The sequence below is a fragment of the Magnolia sinica genome, chromosome 1 (genome assembly GCF_029962835.1).
Source record: "Magnolia sinica isolate HGM2019 chromosome 1, MsV1, whole genome shotgun sequence".
NCBI classification, from domain to species: Eukaryota; Viridiplantae; Streptophyta; class Magnoliopsida; order Magnoliales; family Magnoliaceae; genus Magnolia; species Magnolia sinica.
Genome location: NC_080573.1, coordinates 129,713,922 through 129,738,576, shown reverse-complemented (window position 1 = coordinate 129,738,576; position 24,655 = coordinate 129,713,922). Strand labels below are relative to the sequence as shown.

The window sequence follows — 24,655 nt, the reverse complement described above, 5'->3', positions numbered from 1 at the left end:
CTAGGGCATTCTTAAACATCATTAGAAGCATTCAAGAGCAATATTTAGGGTTTTCAAAGAGTTCTTTAGTTTTATTAAAGCTTTATAAGTTGTCTTTTTTATTTGCATTTTTTTTTCTTTTTTTCTTGTTGCTTTTTATTTCTGTAATTTAATTATGTTTTTCTAAGTTCCCTCTAGCCCAAGCTAGAAGGGAAGCACATGGGTTTATTATTTCTTTAAGATTATGATGATTGATTGTTTTAATGATGAGAAGAATGGTATATGCATGTTATATATTATTTAGATTTTGTTTTTTATCCTCTTGTAAGATCCATATGTTTACATCATATGAGATCCACATTGATGGATAGGCTTACCCTAGATCAATAAGATTTCCTAAATAGGAGATGTTCTCAACCTGTTATATTTATTTGATATTCATTATCCTATAGATATTGAATACTTAAAATCACTGGCGCTTGAGAATATATGTCAATGGTGCAAATCCATTATTTTCTAATCTTTTATATCATCTATTAAATATTTAAACTGTTTTATTTTTCGATTAGGCTAACCATAGTGCTCAAATCCTAGTTGTGTTATCCAAGTCATCATGATTTTGGAACATTAACCTATGTGTGGAACTTTGAAGCTTGGGTGTTATTTTATTCAGTTGAATTACATCCATTCAAAAATCTCAAAATCAAATCATCAGATTAATTTTTATTACTTAGTTTGTTTTGCATTTGATTATTTTATTTTTCTCATAATATATCTCCCTGTGGGATCGACCCTGTATTCACGGGATACTACTTACGAACCTCTGCACTTGGAGGCAAGCAATCAATGGACCACATGGCACCAACTAGTAGCCAGGTGGCTACTCATAGCGTCACTAGCCAAGGACATGGATTGTGGGGTCCACTGTGATGTAAGCGTTTTATCCATGCCATTCATCACTTTTCTCAGATCTTTTTAAGATATGTTTGTAAAATTGAAGCAGGTCCACAGCTCCAGTGGACTACACCAGAGGCAGCTGCAGTGATAATGACACCCACCGTTGAAACCCTTCTAAGGGCCACTGAATTTTTTATTATTTTATTATTTTTATTTTTTATCATCCAATCTATTAGTAAGGTCATGTAGACGTAGATGAAGTGAAAAAACAAATATTAGCTTGATCCGAAACTTCTCCACCTCCCAAGAAGTTTTTAATGGTAGACATTAAATCCCCACTTTGTGGTCCATTAAGGCCTATAACTTGGTCAGTGTTTGGCTCATAAATTAAAATGATTTGAGAAAAGTGATTAACGGCTTGGATAAAACACTTACATCACAGTGGGCCTCACAGAGCCCTCCCCAGACGGTAGGACGCAATCCGAGTCCACTAGCCAAGCCCTGTCCGTAACAGGTATTGTACCTGCAGGCAATTGCTCGTTTTGCATCAGCCAAGCCAGCTAGCTGGTGTCGATGCTATGTAAACCCACCACAATATATGTAATTATTCACAGCATTCATTCATGCTTTCGGCTCATTTCAGGGTATAAGCCCGAAAATTAAGTAGATATAAAGCTCAACTTAATCACATCATAGAAAAGGGTGAGGATTGAATTCTTACCTTTGTTGCACTGTTTTACCGAGAGGGTTCTACACGAACTATGAAAGGGCTTCAATATTCAAATTCATGTCCTAAAATGATATGGAAAAATGAACGATGGCATGATAAAACATGTAAAATGTGCAGAGCCATAATGCTGGGTCATCTTTGTGGGGCCCACCTAAATGTATGTTTTTTTAATCCATTTTTGTGCATCTATTTTGATAAATCATTTTAGTGCCCAAACTAAAAAATAAAAGAGAGAGAGAGACTAATGTAGATCACACCACACTACACAGTGAGGATTGTGTCATAAGCCAAAAACACGTGAGGCCACAAAAGTTCTCGACGAAGATGATATTTATGTTTTTCCTTTATTCATGTCTACGTGACACATTACAAACAAGTTGGATGGAAAATAAATTAGTAAAAAACAAAAGAAAAAAGAAAAAAGTTGCAGGCTAAAAGAAGACCACACCACATTAAACAGTCATAATTAATGCTTACTACTGTAAACCTCTCGAGGGCACACAAGTTTTTAATCAAAATGCTGTTTATGTCTTTCCTTCATTTAAGTCTGCGTGACCTTACGAATAGGTTGGATGGAAAATAAACTTACGGTGGCCCTTGATGAATAGGTCTACTCTATGGGTTCATGTACTAAAATAACCTGGAAAAATAGGCTCGGAGTTCATAAGACACATACATCACCGTGGGCCTACAGAGGCCCTGTCAGTACCGTCCGTCTCTAGCTAGGTCCTTGCTGTGGCAGTACCCAATCCGCGGCTCACCTGATGAGTCCGTTATCTTGCGCACGTGTGACACGAACCGCTTTTAAGATTTAGAGATAAAAATCTCTCCCGTCTTCTGTCAACGCAAAACCCTTCCCGCCTCTCGTCTCCTTCACTTCAATCTCTAAAACCCTTCTTCTCAAAGAGAGAGAGAGAGAGACGAAAATAAAAAATAAATCCAGAAAAATGAAAAAAATGATAGCCCTTGGATTCGAGGGGTCGGCCAACAAGATCGGGGTGGGCGTGGTGACCCTAGATGGCAATATCCTGTCCAATCCGCGCCATACATACATCACACCACCGGGCCACGGCTTCCTCCCACGCGAGACGGCTCACCACCATCTCAACCATATCCTCCCCCTCATCAAATCCGCCCTCGAAACCGCCCAAATTACGCCCGATGCCATCGACTGCCTCTGCTACACCAAGGGCCCTGGCATGGGCGCCCCACTCCAGGTCGCCGCCGTCGCCGTCCGCGTCCTCTCCCAGCTTTGGAACAAGCCTATCGTGGCCGTCAATCACTGCGTCGCCCACATCGAGATGGGCCGGGTCGTGACTGGGGCCGACGATCCCGTCGTGCTGTACGTGAGCGGCGGCAACACTCAGGTCATTGCATACAGTGAGGGGCGGTACCGGATCTTCGGGGAGACGATCGATATTGCTGTTGGGAATTGCTTGGATCGGTTTGCAAGGGTCCTGACGTTGTCAAATGACCCGAGCCCTGGGTACAACATCGAGCAGGTAGAAATTCACATCCTGCTACTCAATTTTTATATTTATTTAATTTCATTGAATTTTCTTGGAAATTACACAAATGCCACCATCATCATTTCCTCGTTATATAGTTTGATTGCCCCTGTAAGTATGAATTGCATGGAATGTTCTTAGTCTGAGCGATGTCAAGATAGGAATTGATTTGTTAGATGATTTTGGTACAGTAATTTATCTTTTTAGCTGAATATATACTTTAAGAATATTCACATACATCCATTGTATCTTTCCTGTCAATGTGTCACTTGTTAGAATATCCGAGCCGTGCAACAGGTGGACATTCCATAAAGATCACCATGGGAGAAAATCAGGCTGGTCAACTGACTTGGGTGGGCCAACTGTTGAAATCAATTGACATCTGATGGTCTGATTCATACAGCTGTGGCCCACCGAATGAGTGGATCGGCCTGATTTTAGCAGCATGCTATTGTCATGGTGTAGCTCATCCATTGCACACCCCAGATGTGCTTGCACATGACACATTGGCAGAAAAGTCAGGGTTATATGTGGAAGTTCCCATACACTGCTTGTATATAATCACTTGTCTATGCTTCACACAGCAACTGGAACAAAACTGTTGTTTCTCATTTGCTTTGATTGGATATTATGCTGTGGTGATGGCGTTATACCATGATTATGCCACTAGGGACTCGCCTATTGGCTATTGTATACATGACCATATACCTCATAACCAAACCACCAAAAGGTGAGACCTACTATAGATTGGTCATATCCCAAAAATCAGATTGGTTAGACCATCCTGACCTCTGATTGGTAGACCTTTTTCTTTGTAGAATTTGGAAATTTACCATCCATCAGATGTCCAAGTATTGGCTTTAGGATCATACTTTCAGTGTAATATTTAGGTTATCCTAGTATTTGGACTCTGGACGGTTCAAATTTGAGGTACATGCACATGGATACTAGGGAGGCACCCTCTTTACCGTAGTTGTGTTATAATGCTCAACACCCCATAATTCCCCTTATTCATGTATTTTATACACGTGAAGTTGTTGTATGATAATGTTCATACTTTGTACATATCAGTTATCACTGAGGAATTATTAGGATTTTTTAATCCCAGGCCTTGCACTGTATATTCAGGTTCTCAATTTTGACAAGTGAGGCCTGTGATTTGGTAATCTAGACAATTGATCTATTGCATCCACCATTGGTGGAGTACGCACCGCAGATATCCCAAGATTCTAGTCTCTGATCTTGGGACTTTTTTTTTTTTTTTTCCAGTTGAATCTGTGCCATTGCTGTATTTCTCTTAATTGAAAGGTTATGACTGTCCCAGACCTTTGGGCATGGTCCTTCCAATGTGGGATGCAACAAGCTTGTGGTCTAGATCGCACAACCATGAACTACACTCATCAGAAATGAAAACCCAAGTACTGTGCAAAGCCTCAGGTCATGGATCCAATAGTTCCTCCTACATTAATATATGAAGTTCAGTGAGTTGCAGAATCTTTATGCTTTGCCTATGTTTGGAAGTGGCACATAGGCTCCACTTGCTCGTATGCACATATGCATCTACATGCATGTCTACGTATTGGTAAATGCATGTATCTGGCTATGCCCTGATACATTTTGCACCGAAGCCAGGTTTTTGTTGATCACAAGCATCAAACACCAATGGACTAGGGATGCCATGCTATGGAAGTTGACTGAGGTAGATGTATGTGTGGAAATTACACTATGAATTTGCTTGCAGATGGGGATTGCTATTTTCCAAAAACACACTTCATGCATCCCCCGACGAATTTCTGACAATCTTGATCTATCATATTAATGTAGGGGCATTTTCACACCGGGCTTGAGTGAGGTCGCCTGTGGGATGCAGGGACACACTCGGGGTGGGCGGGGCTCACGGGGGAGGTCTCGTGTTCGAAACTCCTCACCGGGGGTGATTAATGTGCATTTCACACCGGGCTTGAGTGGGGTAGCCTGTGGGATGCGGGGACACACTCGGGGAGGGCGACCCTTGTGAGGCGGTACCCATGTGATTTGGGGCCCACGAGGGGGGTTCGGCCAAGGTCCTAACCCATGAGATGTGGGGCTTGAGCTATGAGATAAAGGGATTAATTCGCCATGCTCTAACAGTTGGAGCTTTTAGACCAAGTGGTTAATTGTCTGCATCACATATCCTTGTTTGTTTGAATGATCTTTTTAGTGAGCATCTGGCTGTTGACCCCCCCGAGTGGAGCGAATGAATGGCATGCAAAGCTTCTTCTTTATCTAGACAATATAAGTCTCCTTTCAAATGATTGCTAGTAAAGTACGCCAGCTAGTAGCATGTAGTAGGTAACCAGCTGTCGAACTATCATCCTATCTGCTTTAGTCGCATAATTTGGGAAACTTCCCTCTTGGTTGAACTGCCTTTTGTCATAGTACAATTGGTTTCCAGCATCGCCAACCTCTTTTGCTTTGGCCAGAACCTCATAATCATCACTGCTAAAAAAAAGCAATTTTTTATCTCCCAGAAAGGTGCTAACAATAGATAATTTGAAAAGAAAAGATATGATCCTCCCCAACATCTGCCTCTGCTGCATGTCTACTGAAGAATCGGTCAATCAGTTGTTCCTTCATTGTCATTTCATCTCCCAGATCTGGCCCCTTTTCTTAAACTCCTTCGGTATTTCTTGGTGCCTTCCGGACTCTTTAGATAGTCTCTTAAAGTCTTGGCATGGGGTCGGTCTTAGCAAACTTCGGACCCCTTTATGGAGAATTGCCCTGCTAGCCATCTGGTGGTCTGTTTGGGAAGAAAGGAATGGTAGATGCTTCGGAAATGAATCCAACTCGGTTGCAATCGTCGCAAGCAAAGTTAAAAAGCTTTTGACTGAATGAGTTACTATGTAGATTCCCTAAGGGGATGCAATTTTCTCTTTTTGGGAGTTTAAGTGGTCCGCCCTCTCAGCGGCCCTTCTCCCCTCTTTTGTCTTTTTTCTGTTTCTCTTTTAATACAAATCTCGTTATTTCTCAAAAAAAAAAAAAAAAAATTTTTTTTTTTTTAAAAGGTGGAACTTTATTCAATTATGTATGGTTGTTGTCTTGGAAATTGAAGCCCCCCAATGTTGGTGGAATGATGTCTATATTCTGCAAGCGGAGGATAGGAGTGTAATGGTTCTCATGTAATATAAGATTTTTAGAGTTGAATTAGTTTGTTGGAATGGAGTCTTTGCATTAATACATGGCTAGATGTCATCCAAGCATCTTGAGGCTCAATAAGGTGCATTGTTCCAGGAGTCCCGCTGGTGCTGTAAATCCTTTTACTTTTTAATATACACCCTCTTTTGAAAATGTGCATTGTTTCCCTAACCTGCCAGTGATGTGTCAACAAAGCTGCAAAGGGGTGAAAAAATGAAGCCGACAAAAGCTTCTTATTAGCTATTGACAATGTCACATGACTGCACTCAAAGAGTCATAAACAAATTAAGAAATAGTGAACGGTCCAATTATGGAGGGATGGGATTACAGCTATAGACACCCCACCCAAGAGCCGATGAGGTGATTAGAGCACCCTGTCCAACCCACTCAACCCAACCGGACCTAACCAACTCAATTCAATCAACCCAATCAGCTAAAAACCTAACCTAACCTTAGGCCCAAATCCAAGCCCAGTTCAAGCCCAAATTGAGGCCCATTGATACTTAGGATCACAATAAAGCAAAACCGAGTGAACCAGGAGGAATACACCACCTTAAGAGCTCCCTTGCAAAATTTGGGGCCGATCCATGTGGTGGGTAGCACCCAGTGTGCCACTTGCCACGTGGAATTTTGTCAAATTTCACAGGGAGGTTAGGTGGGGCGATGACGTCACCTTTGCGAAATATGGAGGGGATCTATGTGTCGGGTGACACCTAGGGTGCCACCTGCCATGTGGCAGCTCCCTTGCTTTGGCAAGAGAGGGTGCACAACATGTGGTGTTTCTTTAGTTAAGCCATAAGTGTGTGGCAAGGGGAAAAGACCGCACAATCCTCTCCTTTGGCCGAAATTACAATCTCTGCCATCTATCCAACCGCTTACATTCTGCCATGTGGCAATCTCAGATCTAAGCCCTTAGAGCCTTTTCACCCCTAGACTTCCCAAAAAATTGCTAGTAAACTAGCTCCAGACCCTATAAATACCCTATGCCTTCTCATTTCCATCAATCCCATCTACTCTAGTAATCATCTACACACCATCTTCCACATCTCCCCTTCCATCCCTCCACCAAGGAGAAGAAGAGTAGTAGGAAAGGAGTTCCAGCCCAGGTCCACTTAGCCAAGCCTAGCCTTCAGTCATATGAGCCACTAAAACAGATCTAGCCACTCAAGTCTACCATTGCGACAAACCCGTCCACCCAATCGCCCCACTTTGATCAGTTCCATTCAAACTTTGCATTAATATCGTGCAACATCTACTCCCTTCCCAACCCCCCTGCTTGCTTCATTCATTTGGATTGCATTGCATATATCTCATTTACACGCCTAGTCGACTCGAGTGTATGCTCTGCGGCCCATCGAAATATCGGATCTCGCCCCATCAAAAAGTCAAGTTGACCGATTATTCAACCTCTTCGGCAAGTAGATTAGTCAGGGTAGATTTATCTAACCCGGGTTACTGCTTGTTAGCGATGTTGCATTAACACAACATTACACATACCTTCGCATCGTCTGTGCGTAGGAACTAATCCCAATCCCCTAATAGTTCGTTTAATCTTGTGAAGTGGAGACCATACAGTTGTATGGGTAGAGAGGATATCTAACACCTTTCCTCTTTGTAACCGTGGTCCCTTACCCTGAATCTTCGGTCACAGATCAAGAAGTCATCTTAGGACAGAGAACCTTCGAATTCTCTCTTCTAACGTTTCTACGGGGTCTAGCCGACCGTGGAATCAGAGTAATTGGCTAGTGGCGATTCCAGTCAAATATGTTCCCCCATACTTCAAACCGAGCACACACGCCCCCAAAAAGGCACACGTGAGCACGATCCGTCCGCAATCCAACGTCCACAGAAGCCTAAACCTTTATTTGAAAGGTAGGGCCATGGAGCATGAATCAAGCATTGAGATATCTACATGGAGCTTTATTCATGTCTTGTTTCCTCTATCCACGCTGTTTGAACGAGATTTGGTATTTCCAGATGAATGGTGTAAATATGGCCATGTGGCATGTGGATATCTTCACAAGATGGGTTGGATATATGGAAGACAACTCATTGTCCAACAAATCTCCGAAGAGGCGTGTCGAGCATGTGACTTAGGGATAAGGGCTTGTAACCGTTAAGGCTATGTCAACATGAGAGCGTACAGAAGGCTCTTGACGAGATATGAATGCATTCGACAAAAGGAAGCACGATCAAATGAAGGTAACCCGCTACTTCACAACTGACAATATGAGAAATCACCATGTAGACGACGATTACTCTCATGGCTGCATTGAGAACTCTATAAATAGCAGAGGAAAGCTCAGAGAGAGGTATCCATGATCAATCAAACAAACCCATGCAAATTAGCTCCAGCCCAACACTATTTATTTAGTCATTCGAGACACTTAGTTTAGTTCTCCCCACTGCTTAGCAGCCATGGAAACCCTAGCTTATCAGTAGCTCTATTCGTCGATGTGATTACGTCAGACCGACTTAGTGGTAGCCAGTAGTTGTAATTCCTTGTAACTCTGGCATTAGTTAGTCCTCACTCATCAGTATGCTGCTCCACGAAGCACCCTACTGATCTAAGCTAGGTTGGTGATCTCTATTTAGTGGTAAGCTCTCGATTTTCCGAATCCATCTTTCGACTTATTCTCACTCACCCACGCAATTGCTATACCTTTGAAAGTCCTTGATTTCCAATGCAAAAAAGAACTCATTGGAGGAGTATCCACAACATCCACAAATTGCCTGAGGTGCACTTGATAGTTGGCTGAATAGATGGCCATTCACGATCTCAACCAAGATCTGCTCTATCTCAATGCCAAGGGTCGGTGGTTTTGGTTTGAATTAGACCCATTCGGTCCGATCTTCGGACGTTTAAGATCTCTTCTGATGCTGCAAAGTTGTTGAACGTCTCTGGGAAGATGTCCTAGTCTTTAAAAATGAAGGGGAAAGGCATTGCGGAAAGATGGTATAACCAGATGCTTGGCGAATACCTTGCCTTTGAAGGGTATTTATAGGCCTTCAAGAGGTAAAGCCTCATCAATGCGGCTCAGTAATCGATTGCCACGAGGCAGCTTAACGACCGATTATCTTACATGATGCAATCTCTGCCGCAGTTGTATTCTCACCTTCTCAATGAGGCATGGCGCTTCGTTGAATGAAGTGGTGGTTTGAACCACGTGTTAGATGATGATTTGGTGTCTTAACAACGCAACATAAGAAGGTGTAAGTGTAACGTCACAATCAATGACGGATCCGTGTCTTTGAAGCAAGATTGATTGAAGGATTTCCTGAGATACAAGCGTGATCTCCTGCCAGTACATGCCTTATGGTGGTAACCCCATGATGAGGACATCGTGCACACGCACGCCCGCACACCACCACCCCTACGCACGTACATACGCAGAAGGAGGACCCCACCATCGATCTGGCTCGATGACGACGTCCAGGGAGGGCCTCCTAGCTAGAAGACAAGTTTTGGTTCAGAAAAGTGGCCCGATAGTCAAGAAAAGCCCACCATGAGATCTCATGATCGTGGCCCACTCGTCGGATTGGTTTTATATTTTAAGTTTTGCTTATTGTTATTATTTAGAACATCGTGAACGCTTTAGATTTTCTTGTTTGGTTTTTATTTTAGTTTACTTCATCGCCAAGTAATAGGTGTCGCACATGGTGCGAGTTCTTGGGTATAGGGTTCTCCCTATAAATAGGCACCCTTTGTAGTTCTTTTCATTCATTGAAGTTAATAAAAAAATTCCTGCTTTATTTTTCTGCTCTCTTCGAGAGTTGTGGAAGAATTCAAAAGTGGGTGCGAAACCCTCCCTTTTCGAAGGGCTCACTATCGTGGTGCGAAGCTGCACTGATCCCAATTCACTCCCATCTTCCATTATTTTTTTCCATCTTCCCCTACCATCCGTACTTCAAAATTATCCTTTTGTTGCATCAGATTTCTTCATTACAATAGGTTTCTAGATTTCGGCCCGCAGGCAAGCTGAAATTTCAGCGGAGCATCACGCACAAACCGTACATTGGATCGAGCTGAGATTTGGAGGTTTTGGAGTCCATCCTTGGCCGACCAGGGTTAAGGTACCCTTTTTCTGAATAGTGGGCCCCACACACGTGTGGTCAGGATCACACACACGTCCATCTGGGCCATTGTTGCTGTCTACATGCGGGATCATCTTTTGGCTCAGGTTTTTATCCTCTTTTATCCTCTCATAGCCATTTTTCATGAATCCTAACCATAGATTACATGATCTCTAATTGATTTGCCCCTTTTTATCACCTTAGGGTTCCTTGAATTGAAATTAGGGAATCCCTTTGATTAGGGACTGATTTTTATGCATGAGTAGTTGATTTTATTTCCCTTTGACATCGTTTGGTTTATAATTTTTATTGGTCCAGTCTATGTCGGCTTGGACCCGCATATATTCCCCTTTTTAATTGAATGTTTGGATTTTCATGTGGGATGTGGAATTTGTGTGATTGTTTCGGAATTGGTGTGATCTAAGCTTGAATTCTTGCATATCATATTTAAATTTCATGTCCTGCATCAAATTTGGTATCAGAGCCTAGGGTTCTTGTAGGGGAATTCACAAAATATTTAGGGTTAGTTTGTTTGAGTCCTTCATGCATTCAGTCCATCATATATAGCTGAATTTTAGTAACGGTGTAGTCTCCTTCATATAGAGTCTCATACGGTCATTTAGTTTTTAGACGCATATAGTTGCCATAGCAGGTCCTTAGGTTGAGCAAGTCAGTGTATGCCCACACGTACGGGTCGTGGTTTCGGCTTGCACCCCACACTAAACATGGAGCAATTGCAAGAAACAGTGGCCAAGTTAGCCCAGCAGGTTGAGTCCTTGAATAAGCACTTGGAACAACGCATAGATAAACGCCTTGAAGAAATAGAGGCCTCCTTCAGGGCAAACCCCACCACTGGGGAGGATGCCCAATCTCAGGCAGTTGGTCAGGAGGTTAGACCAAGGAATGGAGGCGGCCAAGGAGCTGGTCATGGGCGCGTACCTGTGCACCCACCCCGTGAGGGACATCATGATCAATATGACCCAGATGCACAACTCTTCAAGGGAGTTAGGGTAGATGCCCCTACTTTTGATGGCCACTTGGACCCTAAAGCTTTTTTAGATTGGTTGGCGGATATGGACCACTATTTTGAGTGGTATGATATGTCAGATGCTTGACGAGTCCGATTCGCCAAGATGAAGCTTGTGGGTCAAGCAAAGAGGTTTTGGGCGACGGTTGAGCGAAAAAAAGAAAGAGCGAGGGAACTTCCAATAGTCCATTGGGGAGAAATGAAAGAAACGTTGAAAGAGAAGTACCTCCCTTTCTCTTATCGCATGCGGTTGATTGAGGAGTGGCAGTCTCTTCGACAGGGTTCCATGAGTGTTGCTGACTATATTGAGAAATTCGAAGAGTACTCGACCCACTGTGAGGTTGATGAGGACCCGGGCCCCCGTCCTGACATTAGGAGAGAATTGCTCGCCAAAGACATAAACACTATCGAACAGTTGTACCAAGTAGTGTTAGATGTCGAGCAATACCTTAAAGCATCTGTGGGAAGACGGTTTGACTTTCGCGAATCCGGTACCAAGGCCAACCCCTCTGGGGCTAGACCTAACACGGGATTCCAAAACAAACCTTCCCCTAATGTTCCGCCCAGACCTAAGGATGATAAGGGTAAAGAGATTGTCGGGTCTAGTTCACGTGGAAGTGGGGCCACTAGGTGTTTTAGGTGTCAGGGGTTTGGTCACTTTGCTCACCAGTGCGGCACGAGAGAGGGCACCAAAGTACTCCTTATTGATGGGCAAGTAGAAGTAGTGCCCCCAGAGAGTGATGGTGAGGAGGAATATGAGTCAGTCGGAACCCCTAGTGATGAGGAAGAGGGAGCACAAGAGTCTTTGACCCTCGCAATTGTGCGTTGCGCCCTGGCTCAAGTCAAGAACACTGATGACTGGTGCTGCAACACGATCTTCTACACTTATGCAAAATGTGGGGAAAAGAGCTGTAAGATGATCGTGGATAGTGGTAGTTGTGCCAACGTGGCATCGACTAGCACTGTGAGTCGTTTGGGCTTGAAGCTGGAAGCCCATCCTCAGCCCTATAGAGTCTCCTGGGTTGATGAAACATCCATTCCAGTCTCGCACCGCTGTCTTGTCCCTATTCAGTTCGGATCTTATAAAGACACAATTTGGTGTGATGTTGTTCCTATAGATGTGGGCCATGTCATTCTGGGTAGGCCGTGGCTCTATGACAGGGATGTTACCATATTTGGTCGTTCAAATGTGTGTACATTCTGGTTTGAGGGCAAGAAGGTCAAGCTAAATCCTCTACCACCCAAGAATACAACTGGAAAAGAGTTCACCACACAGAGTGGTGTGAGCGGTCCAAAAGAAGTGAAGGAGTCGAAGTCCAAGTCCAAACCGCTCCATATTTTGAATGCCAAAGACTTTGAGCGAGAGACGGAGGCGAACTCGATGATATACGCCCTTGTGGCTAGGAAGAGTGTACCAGATACTAGCGTAGAGTTACCCATTGAGGCCATTCAGGTAGTACATGAGTTTCATGATGTTTTTCCTGATGATTTACCGAATGAGCTTCCCCCTATGAGGGATATACAGCATGCCATTGATTTAATCCCTGGGGCAACTCTACCAAACCTCCCACATTACAGAATGAACCCGAAGGAGCACGCTGAGTTGAAGAGGCAGATTGATGAACTCCTAGAGAAGGGTTTCATTCGAGAGAGCATGAGTCTGTGTGCCGTGCCCGCCCTTCTTACACCTAAGAAGGATGGCACATGGAGGATGTGTGTTGATAGTAGGGCCATCAACAAAATTACAATCAAGTATCGATTTCCCATACCGTGTCTTGATGACATGCTAGATATGATGGCTAATGCTACTATCTTTTCAAAAATCGACCTCAAAAGTGGGTATCACCAAATCAGTATATGCCCTGGTGATGAGTGGAAGACGGCCTTCAAGACGAAGGATGGGCTATATGAGTGGCTAGTTATACCTTTTGGGTTAACTAATGCCCCAAGCACTTTCATGCGTGTGATGACCCAAGTGTTGAGACCCTTCATGGGGAAGTTCCTGGTCGTATACTTTGATGATATCTTGATTCATAGCATGACTAAGGAGCAACACCTCAACCATTTGAGGCAGGTTTGTGGGATCCTTAGGGCGGAGAAGTTGTATGCCAACCTAAAGAAATGCGCGTTCTTGTCTAGTAGTGTGATCTTCTTAGGTTTTATTGTGTTAGCTGAGGGTGTATTGGCGGATCCCAAGAAGATCAAGGCCATCGTCAATTGGCTTGAACCCCACAATATTCATGAGGTGCGCAACTTTCACAGCTTAACCACCTTTTATAAGCGGTTCATTCGTGGTTTCGGTTCCATTATGGTTCCCATCACGGATTGCATAAAAAAAGGAGAGTTTCAATGGACAAAAGCAGCCTCGAAGGCCTTCAAGGAGATAAAGGTCAAGATGACCGAAGCTCCAGCCACGCGACTTCAAGATTTTTCAAAAGCTTTTGAAGTCGTATGTGACGTGTCAGGAGTTGGCATAGGAGGAGTACTTAGTCAGGAGGGACACCCTGTCGCCTTTTTCAGTGAGAAACTGAATAAGGCGAAACAAAGATATTTCACCTATGATAAGGAATTCTATGCGGTAGTGCAATCACTGCGCCATTGGTGTCATTACCTATTGCCGCAAGAATTCGTCTTATTCTCAGATCATGAGGCCTTAAAATACTTAAACTCTCAAAAGAAATTAAGCCCCAGGCACGCTAAGTGGGTTCAATTCCTTCAAGAGTATACTTTTGTGCTTAAGCACAAGGCCGGTGTAGAGAATAAACTTGCCGACACGTTGAGTCGTCGAGTCGCATTACTCAACTCCATGAACGTTGAAGTTACGGGCCTTGAGCGCATCAAAGAAGAGTATTCTGAGTGTCCAGATTTTGAAGTTGTGTATACGTCTTTATTAGAGAGTCCATCAGGAGCTAACAGTGAGTATTTGATTTTGGACGAATATTTGTTTAGGAGTGACCGCTTGTGCATACCACGCACCTCCCTTCGCGATTTTCTTGTCTGGGAGTTACATTCAGGGGGGGTTGCAGGTCATTTCGGTCGTGACAAGACCATTGCCCTAGTGGAGGATAGATTTCATTGGCCAAGCCTCAAGCGGGACGTGGCCAAAATTATAGGGCAATGTCGTACTTGTCAACTGGCAAAGCAAAGGAAACAGAATACAGGATTATATACACCTTTGCCAGTCCCATTCATCCCTTGGCAGGACATCAGTATGGACTTCATGCTTGGACTTCCAAAGACTATTCGAAAGCATGACTCCATATTCGTTGTCGTGGACCGTTTCTCTAAAATGGCCCACTTCATTCCTTGTTCTAAGACCTCCGACGCCTCTCATGTTGCCAAGCTATTCTTTAGTGAGGTTGTCAAACTGCATGGGTTACCAAAAACCATAGTGTCTGACCGTGACGTGAGATTTATGAGTTACTTTTGGAAGACACTATGGCACATGATGAATACTAGGCTCCGATTTTCTTATGCCTACCACCCTCGGACCGATGGCTAGACTGGTTAATAAGAGCCTAGGGAGTTTACTTCGATGTTTAGTGGGGAGCATACCGGGACATGGGACGCCGTACTACCCATAGCCGAGTTTGCATACAATAATTTTGTCAATAGGTCCACCAGTCTAAGTCCTTTTGAAGTCGTTCGGTTATAAGCCTAGGAAACCTATTGATCTTATCCTCATGTTATTGTCCCATAGGTCATCAGAGTTTGTAGAGTCTTTTGCGCATCACATACATTCATTGCATCAAGAAATCAGGCGAAAGATCACTACCAGTAATGAGCATTACAAATTTTTTGTAGACCTACATAGACGTTTCAAAGAGTTCAATATTGGGAACTCTGTGATGGTCCGTATCAGGCCCGAGCGGTACCCTTCAGGGGCCGTTCGTAAGTTACACGCACGTAGCGCTCGGCCCTTCAAAATTATAAAGCGAAATGGTCTCAATGTGTATGAGGTAGATCTTCCACCTTCCATTAGAATTAGTTCCACATTCAACGTAGAGGATCTAGTTGCTTTTCAAGGACCCACTGATACTTTGTCCGGCCCTTCGCCTACCCATCCTGATGTCCCAACCTTACCCTTTGATCCATGGCCTCTTCCCGACCTTTTATCCCTGCCTCTGCCTCCCATACCTAGCCTTCACATACCCAGAGAGGAAATAGAGGATATCCTGGACCATGAGATAATTTCCACGTCGGATGGCGGATTTCAGAAATACCTAGTTAAATGGAAGTCACGCCCAGCTTCGGACAGCGCGTGGCTCACTGAGGAGGAGCTTCAGAGACTTGATCCCGACATCCTAGAGCGGTTCAGGAGTTTTATTTCGCCAGTGGCGAAATCTTCGCAGCCGGGGAGAGTTGATGAGGACATCGTGCACACGCACGCCCGCACACCACCACCCCTACGCACGTACATACGCAGAAGGAGGACCCCACCATCGATCTGGCTCGATGACGACGTCCAGGGAGGGCCTCCTAGCTAGAAGACAAGTTTTGGTTCAGAAAAGTGGCCCGATAGTCAAGAAAAGCCCACCATGAGATCTCATGATCGTGGCCCACTCGTCGGATTGGTTTTATATTTTAAGTTTTGCTTATTGTTATTATTTAGAACATCGTGAACGCTTTAGATTTTCTTGTTTGGTTTTTATTTTAGTTTACTTCATCGCCAAGTAATAGGTGTCGCACATGGTGCGAGTTCTTGGGTATAGGGTTCTCCCTATAAATAGGCACCCTTTGTAGTTCTTTTCATTCATTGAAGTTAATAAAAAAATTCCTGCTTTATTTTTCTGCTCTCTTCGAGAGTTGTGGAAGAATTCAAAAGTGGTGCGAAGCCACATCGATCCCAATTCACCCCCATCTTCCATCATCTTTTTTTTCCATCTTCCCCCACCATCCATATGTCAAATTTGTCCTTTTGTTGCATCAGATTTCTTCATTGAAGCAGGTTTTCAGATTTCAGCCCGCAGGCGAGCTGAAACTTCGGCGGAGCACTACGCACAAACCGTACATCGGATCGAGCTGAAATTTGGAGGTTTTGGAGTCCATCCCTGGCCGACCAGGGCCAAGGTGGCCTTTTTCTGAATAGTGGGCCCCACACACGTGCGGCCGGGATCACACACACGTCCATCTGGACCATTGTTGCTGTCCACACGCGGGATCATCTTTTGGTTCAGGTTTTTATCTTCTTTTATCCTCTCATAGCCGTTTTTTTTCATGAATCCTAACCCTATATTACATGATCCCTAATTGATTTGCCCCTTTTTATCACCTTAGGGTTCCTTGAATTGAAATTAGGGAATCCCTTGGATTAGGGACTGATTTTTATGCATGAGTAGTTGATTTTATTTCCCTTTGATATTGTTTGGTTTATAATTTTATTGGTCCAGTCCTAGCCTGTGTCGGCTTGGACCCGCATAGATTCCCCTTTAATTGAATGTTTGGATTTTCATGTGGGATTTGGAATTTGTGTGATTGTTTCTGAATTGGTGTGATCTAAGCCTGCAATCTTGCATATCATATTTAATTTTTCATGTCCTGCATCACCCCACTTCGACCATTTACCCTCGCACACTGAATGATTTCAATTTGAGTTGATTGATTGAACAGCCAAACTGAGCCATGGTGAGAACCTGTCTTGAATCTTGATCTTGTCCGAAATCCGACAGTGATTACACCTCTCTCTCTCTCTCTCTCACACACACACACACACACACATGCACGGGTGATTATGCCTGTCTCTTTTTCAAGGTTGGTGGGAAAGAAACTTTCCATGTGTGACCATCTTTTTCATCATCAGCTGCGTGCCATCAGGAAATATCCGCTCCGTGTTTCAGAAGATGAGATGGTCTCAACGCATACACGTTTGAATGTTTTTTCTTTTCTAGGTAAGTTGGGATCAAAGTATCAAACATGAACCTCAAGGTTGTAAACCATTGCACGTTGAGAAGAACCATGTGCTCACTTCCTGGCTCCATTCTGACCATGCTGATTATTGAGATAGATATAAGACTTATATCTGACTCTTTTGGGTGCCAGTGGTCAGAGATCCTTGATAAACCATCTTTAATTCCAAAAAAATCCATGTAAGAAGATACCTGCAGATGGGAAGCATGGTGATAATGTAGTATGGATCTTTACAACCACTTTGGTCATCATGGCATTCATTTGCGTGTTCCAGAGGGGGTCTGGCCTAACTCTGCTGCTTCTAGGAGGTTAAATTGACCACTCCTCTAGCCGATTCCTGATTTTAGGGGGCTGCCTTGTGATATATTTTGATGTCAGCACAAGGACGAATTCATGCTTAGTTGGTTTTGATGGAATGGTTCGCATTGACATGCTTTGCTTCTCCCTGAGGCATTTCAAATGCAACAACTGGACCCTTACGTGGTTGGCCATGGCTCTAGAGCTTTAGTCCTCTTTATACTTATCTATCAAGGGCCTTCTTCCAGATCCTGTTAGAACTATGCCTATTGCCCACATATGCCTCAATGGACCTTGTATATTATTGCTGCTGTGTACTTGTTGGTTTGAATGTATGGTACTGGTGTTATTTTGTTTTGACTTGCAAAAAAGAGAGAAGAAAAGTAAAATTTTCTCTGTTTTCTATGTTCTTAAAATAAGGGTTGCTTTGCGGGGTTGACACAGGGTTTATTTTATTTTATTTTTTATTTGTTTAAGAAAGGAAAAGAAGGCCATAAGCCACCATTACCATTATGGAATACCATGATGTCTACCTTGTGTGCTAAGAGAAAATAGCAAGCATTGGACTTAAGAATTATAGTTCTTTAATAAGTCTGATCTTGGTTAACTTTGTGGCATGGTTATTGTCCTATACTAAATCTACTTTGTAATGGTCGAGAGTGGAACCACTTGCCCCCATTGATTCTGACTGAGCTAAGGTCAAGAGTCATAAGTGTTTTGGTAGCAAATTGATTTTTACTTTGAAATCAATATTTAAAACTATGCTTTGTGCCAAATACCTCTTCATGCTGTTTTGTCAAATGGTCTATCCTTGAGTTGTTTAGAGCATCGTGATGAACCTGACATCTATGGTACTCCGATACTTCAAAAATGGGAAATGTATCCTTGTCTATATTTCAAATTTAAGTGTGAAAGCTCTACATAACTTGTAATTATGTGTATCTTATCTTAAACTTTTATTAAGAGACTAATATGATAATCAAGGTTTTCCATAAAATTGACAGTGGCCGTAACCGCCATCGCCGTTACCGTTACGATACGGGTTGTAACGGCCGTTTTAGCTCCGTAACATGTAATGGTTACCACTGTTACTGTTATGTAATGTCAGTTGGCATGCCATGACGATAACACTCTTTTGCTTGTGTTTGAGGTTTTCCCTTGGGAATGCGAAGCCATTACTTCAGTGGAGTTTAGAACTTGATTGTTTGTATTAGAGATTTGTTATAAGGATTGAGGATTGAGGATTCTCCACTCATCAATTACCAATAGCAAAAGAGAGAAGTCACAACATAAACTAGGTTTCTGCATCATAACATGACTGAATTTTCAACAAATGTACTAATAGGGTTTTCATTTTGAAACTATTACTGCAATATGCAGCCATCTTCTTTCATGTATTTAGTGCCCTTCTTATATTGGGATTTTCTAGAACCACCTTGAGCTTCTAAGCTTGAAACAGGAGACCCCTCCCTGTTTCATCTCTCAATTTTGATTTCACCGTCCTTTGTTTTTTTGCTGCTTATTTTATTCTAGCTTGCAAAGAAAGGAGAGCAATTTCTAGATCTTCCTTATGTCGTCAAAGGAATGGATGTTTCTTTTAGTGGGATCCTGAGCTACATCGAAGCTACTGCTGTTGAGAAGCTCAAGAACAACGAGTGCACCCCTGCAGATTTGTGCTACTCCTTGCAGGTTAGATGTACTTTTTAAGTTTTTCTCTGTTAAAAGCACATATTAAAACTAGTTGCAAGTGGTTGTAGGAAATTTAAGTTTTAATGGCTTTAATGTACTTGAGCAAGATATAACATATAGTTGATTCGTGAAAAGCGGACATCGATAAGTGGGCCCTAGAACCTGATTGAAGTATCACCTGCTTGGATGGTCCCTATGTGTACCTACCTACAGCCAGTGGGCCCACTGATTTCCTCTGGCAGACTGTAAATGTCATATAGAATAATGTTTAGTTCGTACTCTGTACCTTTGATAACTCCCAATACATTTCTTATAATACTGTTTTCATTTACGATACAGGAAACGGTTTTTGCAATGCTCGTTGAAATCACAGAGCGTGCAATGGCACATTGCGACAAGAAAGATGTTCTCATTGTTGGTGGTGTTGGATGCAATGAGCGGTTGCAAGATATGATGAGGATAATGTGCTCAGAGAGGGGTGGCCGGTTGTTTGCGACGGACGATAGGTACTGCATCGACAATGGAGCGATGATAGCATATACTGGCCTTCTTGCCTATGCCCAGGGCGTGACGACCCCACTAGAGGAAGCAACATTCACCCAGAGGTTCCGAACTGACGAAGTTGAAGCAATTTGGAGAGCAAAGAACACACCAAATACTGATGGGATTTGTGGTGGTGTTCGAAATGATGGGATTTGTGATGAGCTTTAAGGTACACAATTTCTTGCATTCTCTGAGAAGCAAGAGCATAAAATACACCATGAGTTATTTATCAGTCTCGATTTTGGAACTAGGACTACCATGGCTGGGCACAAAGATTCACAGTTTCATATTACATATCACAGTGAGACCCACATAGCTTGAACACATGGTAGCTTAACGTGCGTTTGAATGCATGTGGACAAAACCTAAATAATTGGCCAACATGCAATATGCATGTATAGCAAGGTTTTCAATAATGGTAATGTGGGTTGTAGCGGCCAGCCTTATGGCCATTATGATATGGGCCATAATGGCTGTTATGGGGGTGTTATGGCACCTGTACCCCTTATGGTCCTGTAACAGGCGGTTTTTTTAGAAGAAAAAATGTATCGGGCCCATATCGGCCCATATCAGTACGGGCCATAGACCGCTTACGGGCCTTCTTCTTCTTCTTCAAATCAGGTGTTATGGCCTCGTATCTCATAACGGAGACCACTGTTACCGTTATAGTCGTTACACAACTGTTTTTGAATACCTTATGTATAGCCCACCTAATGAGCTTGCTGGCCTAATTTTGAGCTAGGGCACATTAAACCTGAGGTCCACCTTATCAACAGCTTGGATCTCACATCTGTTGGCATGTATGGGGCAATTGGGGCTTAGTGTTCCTTATTACATATCTACTGTTTCGATAGATTTTATGAACTACTAAATTTGTCCTTTTCATGTTCTTGGTTAGGAACTCATGATGCTGCCTGCTCGAGAGCTCAAACCCAAGGGAGATGTATCATGCATGGGGCTTTCCTTTGTTTCTGTGAGTTGTTTGGCTTGATTTATGATTCCACTATAGCATTATAAAATGTAAACTAATCGAAGCACAACTAGTATCAAGTTGGCCACGGATGGCCTCAATTGGGTGGCTAGAATTAACTTAAATGTATAATTGGATAGTCTTGCCTTCAAAAAAAGAAAAAAGAAAAAAGAAGAAAGTCTCCATTCTTATCTCTCTCGTTATCTACTTTTGAGAATGTAATATTTCTCATAAATCAAGAGTAGATCCAGTGGATTTCAATTAGATTGTTTTTGTGCATTTGTCACAAATCATTTTGAATCTCTCATTGCATTTACTGGTAAAGATGGATAATGCATATGATAGGAATGGTATAAAGAGAACTATCACCTACAGGCAACAGCACCACAGCCGTCTCTCCTGCCAACTTGCCCACTTACATAGAACATCTATATGGGCCCCGCCATGAACATCATCTTTCTTGAAAACTACCTGATGCTCACTGGTTGGGCTACACCTATATGCTGGGTCAGACTGTCAGTTGCCCATCTAATGATCAGATCAGCCTTATTTTTGTGGCAGGTGATCCTCTTGGTGTGGCCTAGCATTGTCATAGTACCGATGTCCCACACAACTGGCAACTAGTCGAGAAAGATGGTACGCTACCACAAGTAGTGCTACCTTGCCTGTAGGTGATCAGCTGTCAAATATAAAACATAGTTTTAAAACTCACTCACTCGACCCAAACTTAGCCGAGTCAACTCTACTCTGTTGTGAGATTTTGAGCAGAGTCACAATGAAACTTGGTACTTGAACCAACTCAACATTGACTTGGGTAAGACGGAACAAGTTGATTCCAGGACTCGGTTGACTCAACGTGACTCGAACTGAGTTACATGCTGTGAAACTGCTGTTTAAAGAAGAAGAAAAAAGAGAGGATGGGGGAGCTATGTTGTCAGTTGGTGTGCTGTTTTCTATTACTTATATTAACATATATATATATATATTTTTAAAAAGCTCAGCGGTTCATTTGCTGGTGGTAGGGCAGGAATAAACTAGATAAGCTTGCAAATATTTCATCAAAAGGGGGGTTTTTTGTGAGTAAACTGTATCAATTTGGATCTAATGATGGCCATTTTGGCTTCCATCACAGGACAGAATGATTTGATCAAATTGTTAAGTGGGGCCCACTGGATGAATGGTTGCAATCATTGGCTAGGATTTTCTGATCTGGGAGGTTTTTTGTTGCATGGGGCATTCAACTGGCCCTTTCATAACAAGGGTATGAGTAACCAAACAAATGGGCCCTGCTAAAGTGAAAATTCAAGCTTTACAAACTACATCCAAGTTATGTGGCATTTCAACCTAGTCCACATGGTTATGCATTGGGATTTGGTATATGTGTTATCTGAACAAGACTACTCTCCATATGCTACACTCCTATGTTAGGTTAGCATCATTTTGAAATGGTGATGACACATCCTCCTCACATGTGGTACTGATTTACAGCTATCCAGACCATCCAAAATGTGAATCCTATTGTGGATGGAGCAAATCTCTAAAATAACACCGATCAAGCAATCCTAACAAGCTAATGGCTACCAAATGGATGTTTGAAAGCTAGAGTTTTCCAAATTCCAAAAGAAGGCAAAATCAGATGGTTAATATGATCTTATCAGGTGGATTAGCGATTTGCTGGGTTGGATGTTGTACAGGTATGCAATGTGTATGGTTCAACAGTCACCACCATTTTTTTAATGGTGCTAAACTAACCATGAACCCTAGCCTATCACAACTCTCCTTTTTATTTATTTATTTAAATTTTAGGTTGGAATTGACACATGAGCTGATATGGGAGGATGGAGATTCATTGTAACGTAACGGTTGAAATTCCTTATTCGGAAGTGGTCAGACGTCCCTGCATTCAAACCTTTCGTTTTGCATGAGAAGTTCCTTTCTCCATCAAATAATAGAAAGACGACACATATTCGCATTAGGAAATGCCATGTAACCCAAGTCCTGGTACTCTGCGCATCCGGCATAAAGTAGCAATAATGCACCCCTTAACAAAATCCCATGCTTTTTTGTTACGCCACCCTTCCAATTGCTCGAAACCAACAGTGACAACACTAACATACGCACTGAACTGAGTCGTCTTCGCTTGGCCTGGTTCAACTTGCTGGGTGCATGATAAGATTGTGCTCTCCACATGCAAATTAGCAACTTATGTTGTGCTGACGTGGAGATTTCTTTATTCCTTAAATGACCAAATTACCCACATCTCCTAAGCAAATAGATATTGTGCCCGTTTGGACTTGTCGTAATTCCAAAATCGATTAACAACAATCAATTTTCTGAAATTGTTTATTGATAATTGGAAAAAGTTTTGTCGTTTTGCATTGAAAATGGATTTGGAAAATTCTAGAGGGAATGAATGAATGCAAGGACCATGCAAGTAATCAAAATTAATCTGTCCAAATTATGTTTCCCAGTGTCTATAGATGTATCATGGACCGAAAATTACTTTTTTTTGATTACTAGATCTGTGGATTGGTGGACATTTATTGGGTGTTTAAAAAGGAAAATTATCCAGCAACCCTATCTCAACAAGTGTCTACCAATCAACGGTCGGGATTGTTCAATCAATTTGATTTTAAGAGCAGTGGGACCTAGTGATAATGGATTTCGCAATTTGGTTAGTTTAATTTGAGTTGATGTATGCCATGTGTGCCATTTTTTCGTGGTTGATAGGATAGTCATTCAACAAGCAAACGAAGACGAGGGCACATGTGTTAGAGATCTTGGTTATTCATCAGGTAGGATAGGTTGCAAGCATGCCATGGACCCAAATGATGTCGGTTCATTGATAAGGCAAGTCAAACTTGTATTTGAAAAATGGGAGCGTTTAGTAAAAAAGTCTAACAGTCGTATTGGAGGCATGGGGCTCACTTGATGACCATGTTGCTATGTTGGTATATGGTGTGTTCATAGTACACTCTACATGTGAATGGCCCCAATATCTGGTACTTGTGTCATATGTACCAATATCTGACATGTACATCTACATGTGTTCCATCCCCTCACATGGGGGTTCATAATATCTGACATGTGTTACCCCACTCACATGAGGGCTGTTGGAGAATCAACCCTGTTCAAGCATCTTAATTTTTATTGAAATAAACAAGAGAAAATGAAAAATTCAATTAACCACACATAGAGAACACGTGAAAAATCACTGCAGGACAAAAACACAATATAAAACAACGAATAATTTACTATTCAGAGAAAATTATAGAGATGGTGAAAACTTACAGAAAAAATCCTACCTCTTTTACCTTGGAGGCTTTAAATAAATAAATAAATAAATAAAAAAAAAAAAAAAAAAAAAAAAACTCCGACTCTCTTAATCCTAACATAACCTTCCCTGAAAGCCACCTTTTAGGAGGTAAATGTAAAAAAATATCCCTTCAAGAGTTCAAGGCCTTGTTAGCAGGTGAAACATGGGTCTTATGGGTTAATAAAAGTGAATAAACTCGTAGCGATTTTGGTGTCACAATTTTAACAAGTGCTCGTGGTAGACGGATATTGAAAAAGTTTTCATTGATTGCTTTTTGATATGCAATTAAAGGTTATCTACATGTATTTAGTCAATTAAATGGTTATGAGAATTAAAACTTCCCGAAAAACCACTTCTTTAAGCAACACCAACAAGCCTCTTTGTGAGGGAATTGGAGCTTAGAAACTGCAGGATTGACCTCTTCGGGCCTGGTAGTTAATTGAGCTGGGCCTAGCTTGAGTTTCTAAAAGGTTCAATCTACCGGAATGAGCAGGCCCAGCTTGTTTAGTTACAAGGGGCCTAGCTTGAATTCTGCTCGCTTGCA

General features: G+C 42.4%; 1 protein-coding gene across 1 annotated transcript; it reads left to right on the top strand.

The window, feature by feature from the left end:
- The first annotated feature begins 2,451 nt into the window (after window positions 1-2,451).
- Window positions 2,452-21,059, top strand: LOC131216880 (uncharacterized). Its single transcript, XM_058211481.1, has 4 exons — window positions 2,452-3,108; window positions 19,127-19,282; window positions 19,622-19,994; window positions 20,724-21,059. The coding sequence occupies exons 1-3, from the start codon at window positions 2,554-2,556 to the stop codon at window positions 19,991-19,993; spliced, it is 1,083 nt and encodes a 360-aa protein (XP_058067464.1). The 5' UTR covers window positions 2,452-2,553; the 3' UTR covers window position 19,994; window positions 20,724-21,059.
- The last annotated feature ends 3,596 nt before the right edge of the window (window positions 21,060-24,655 follow it).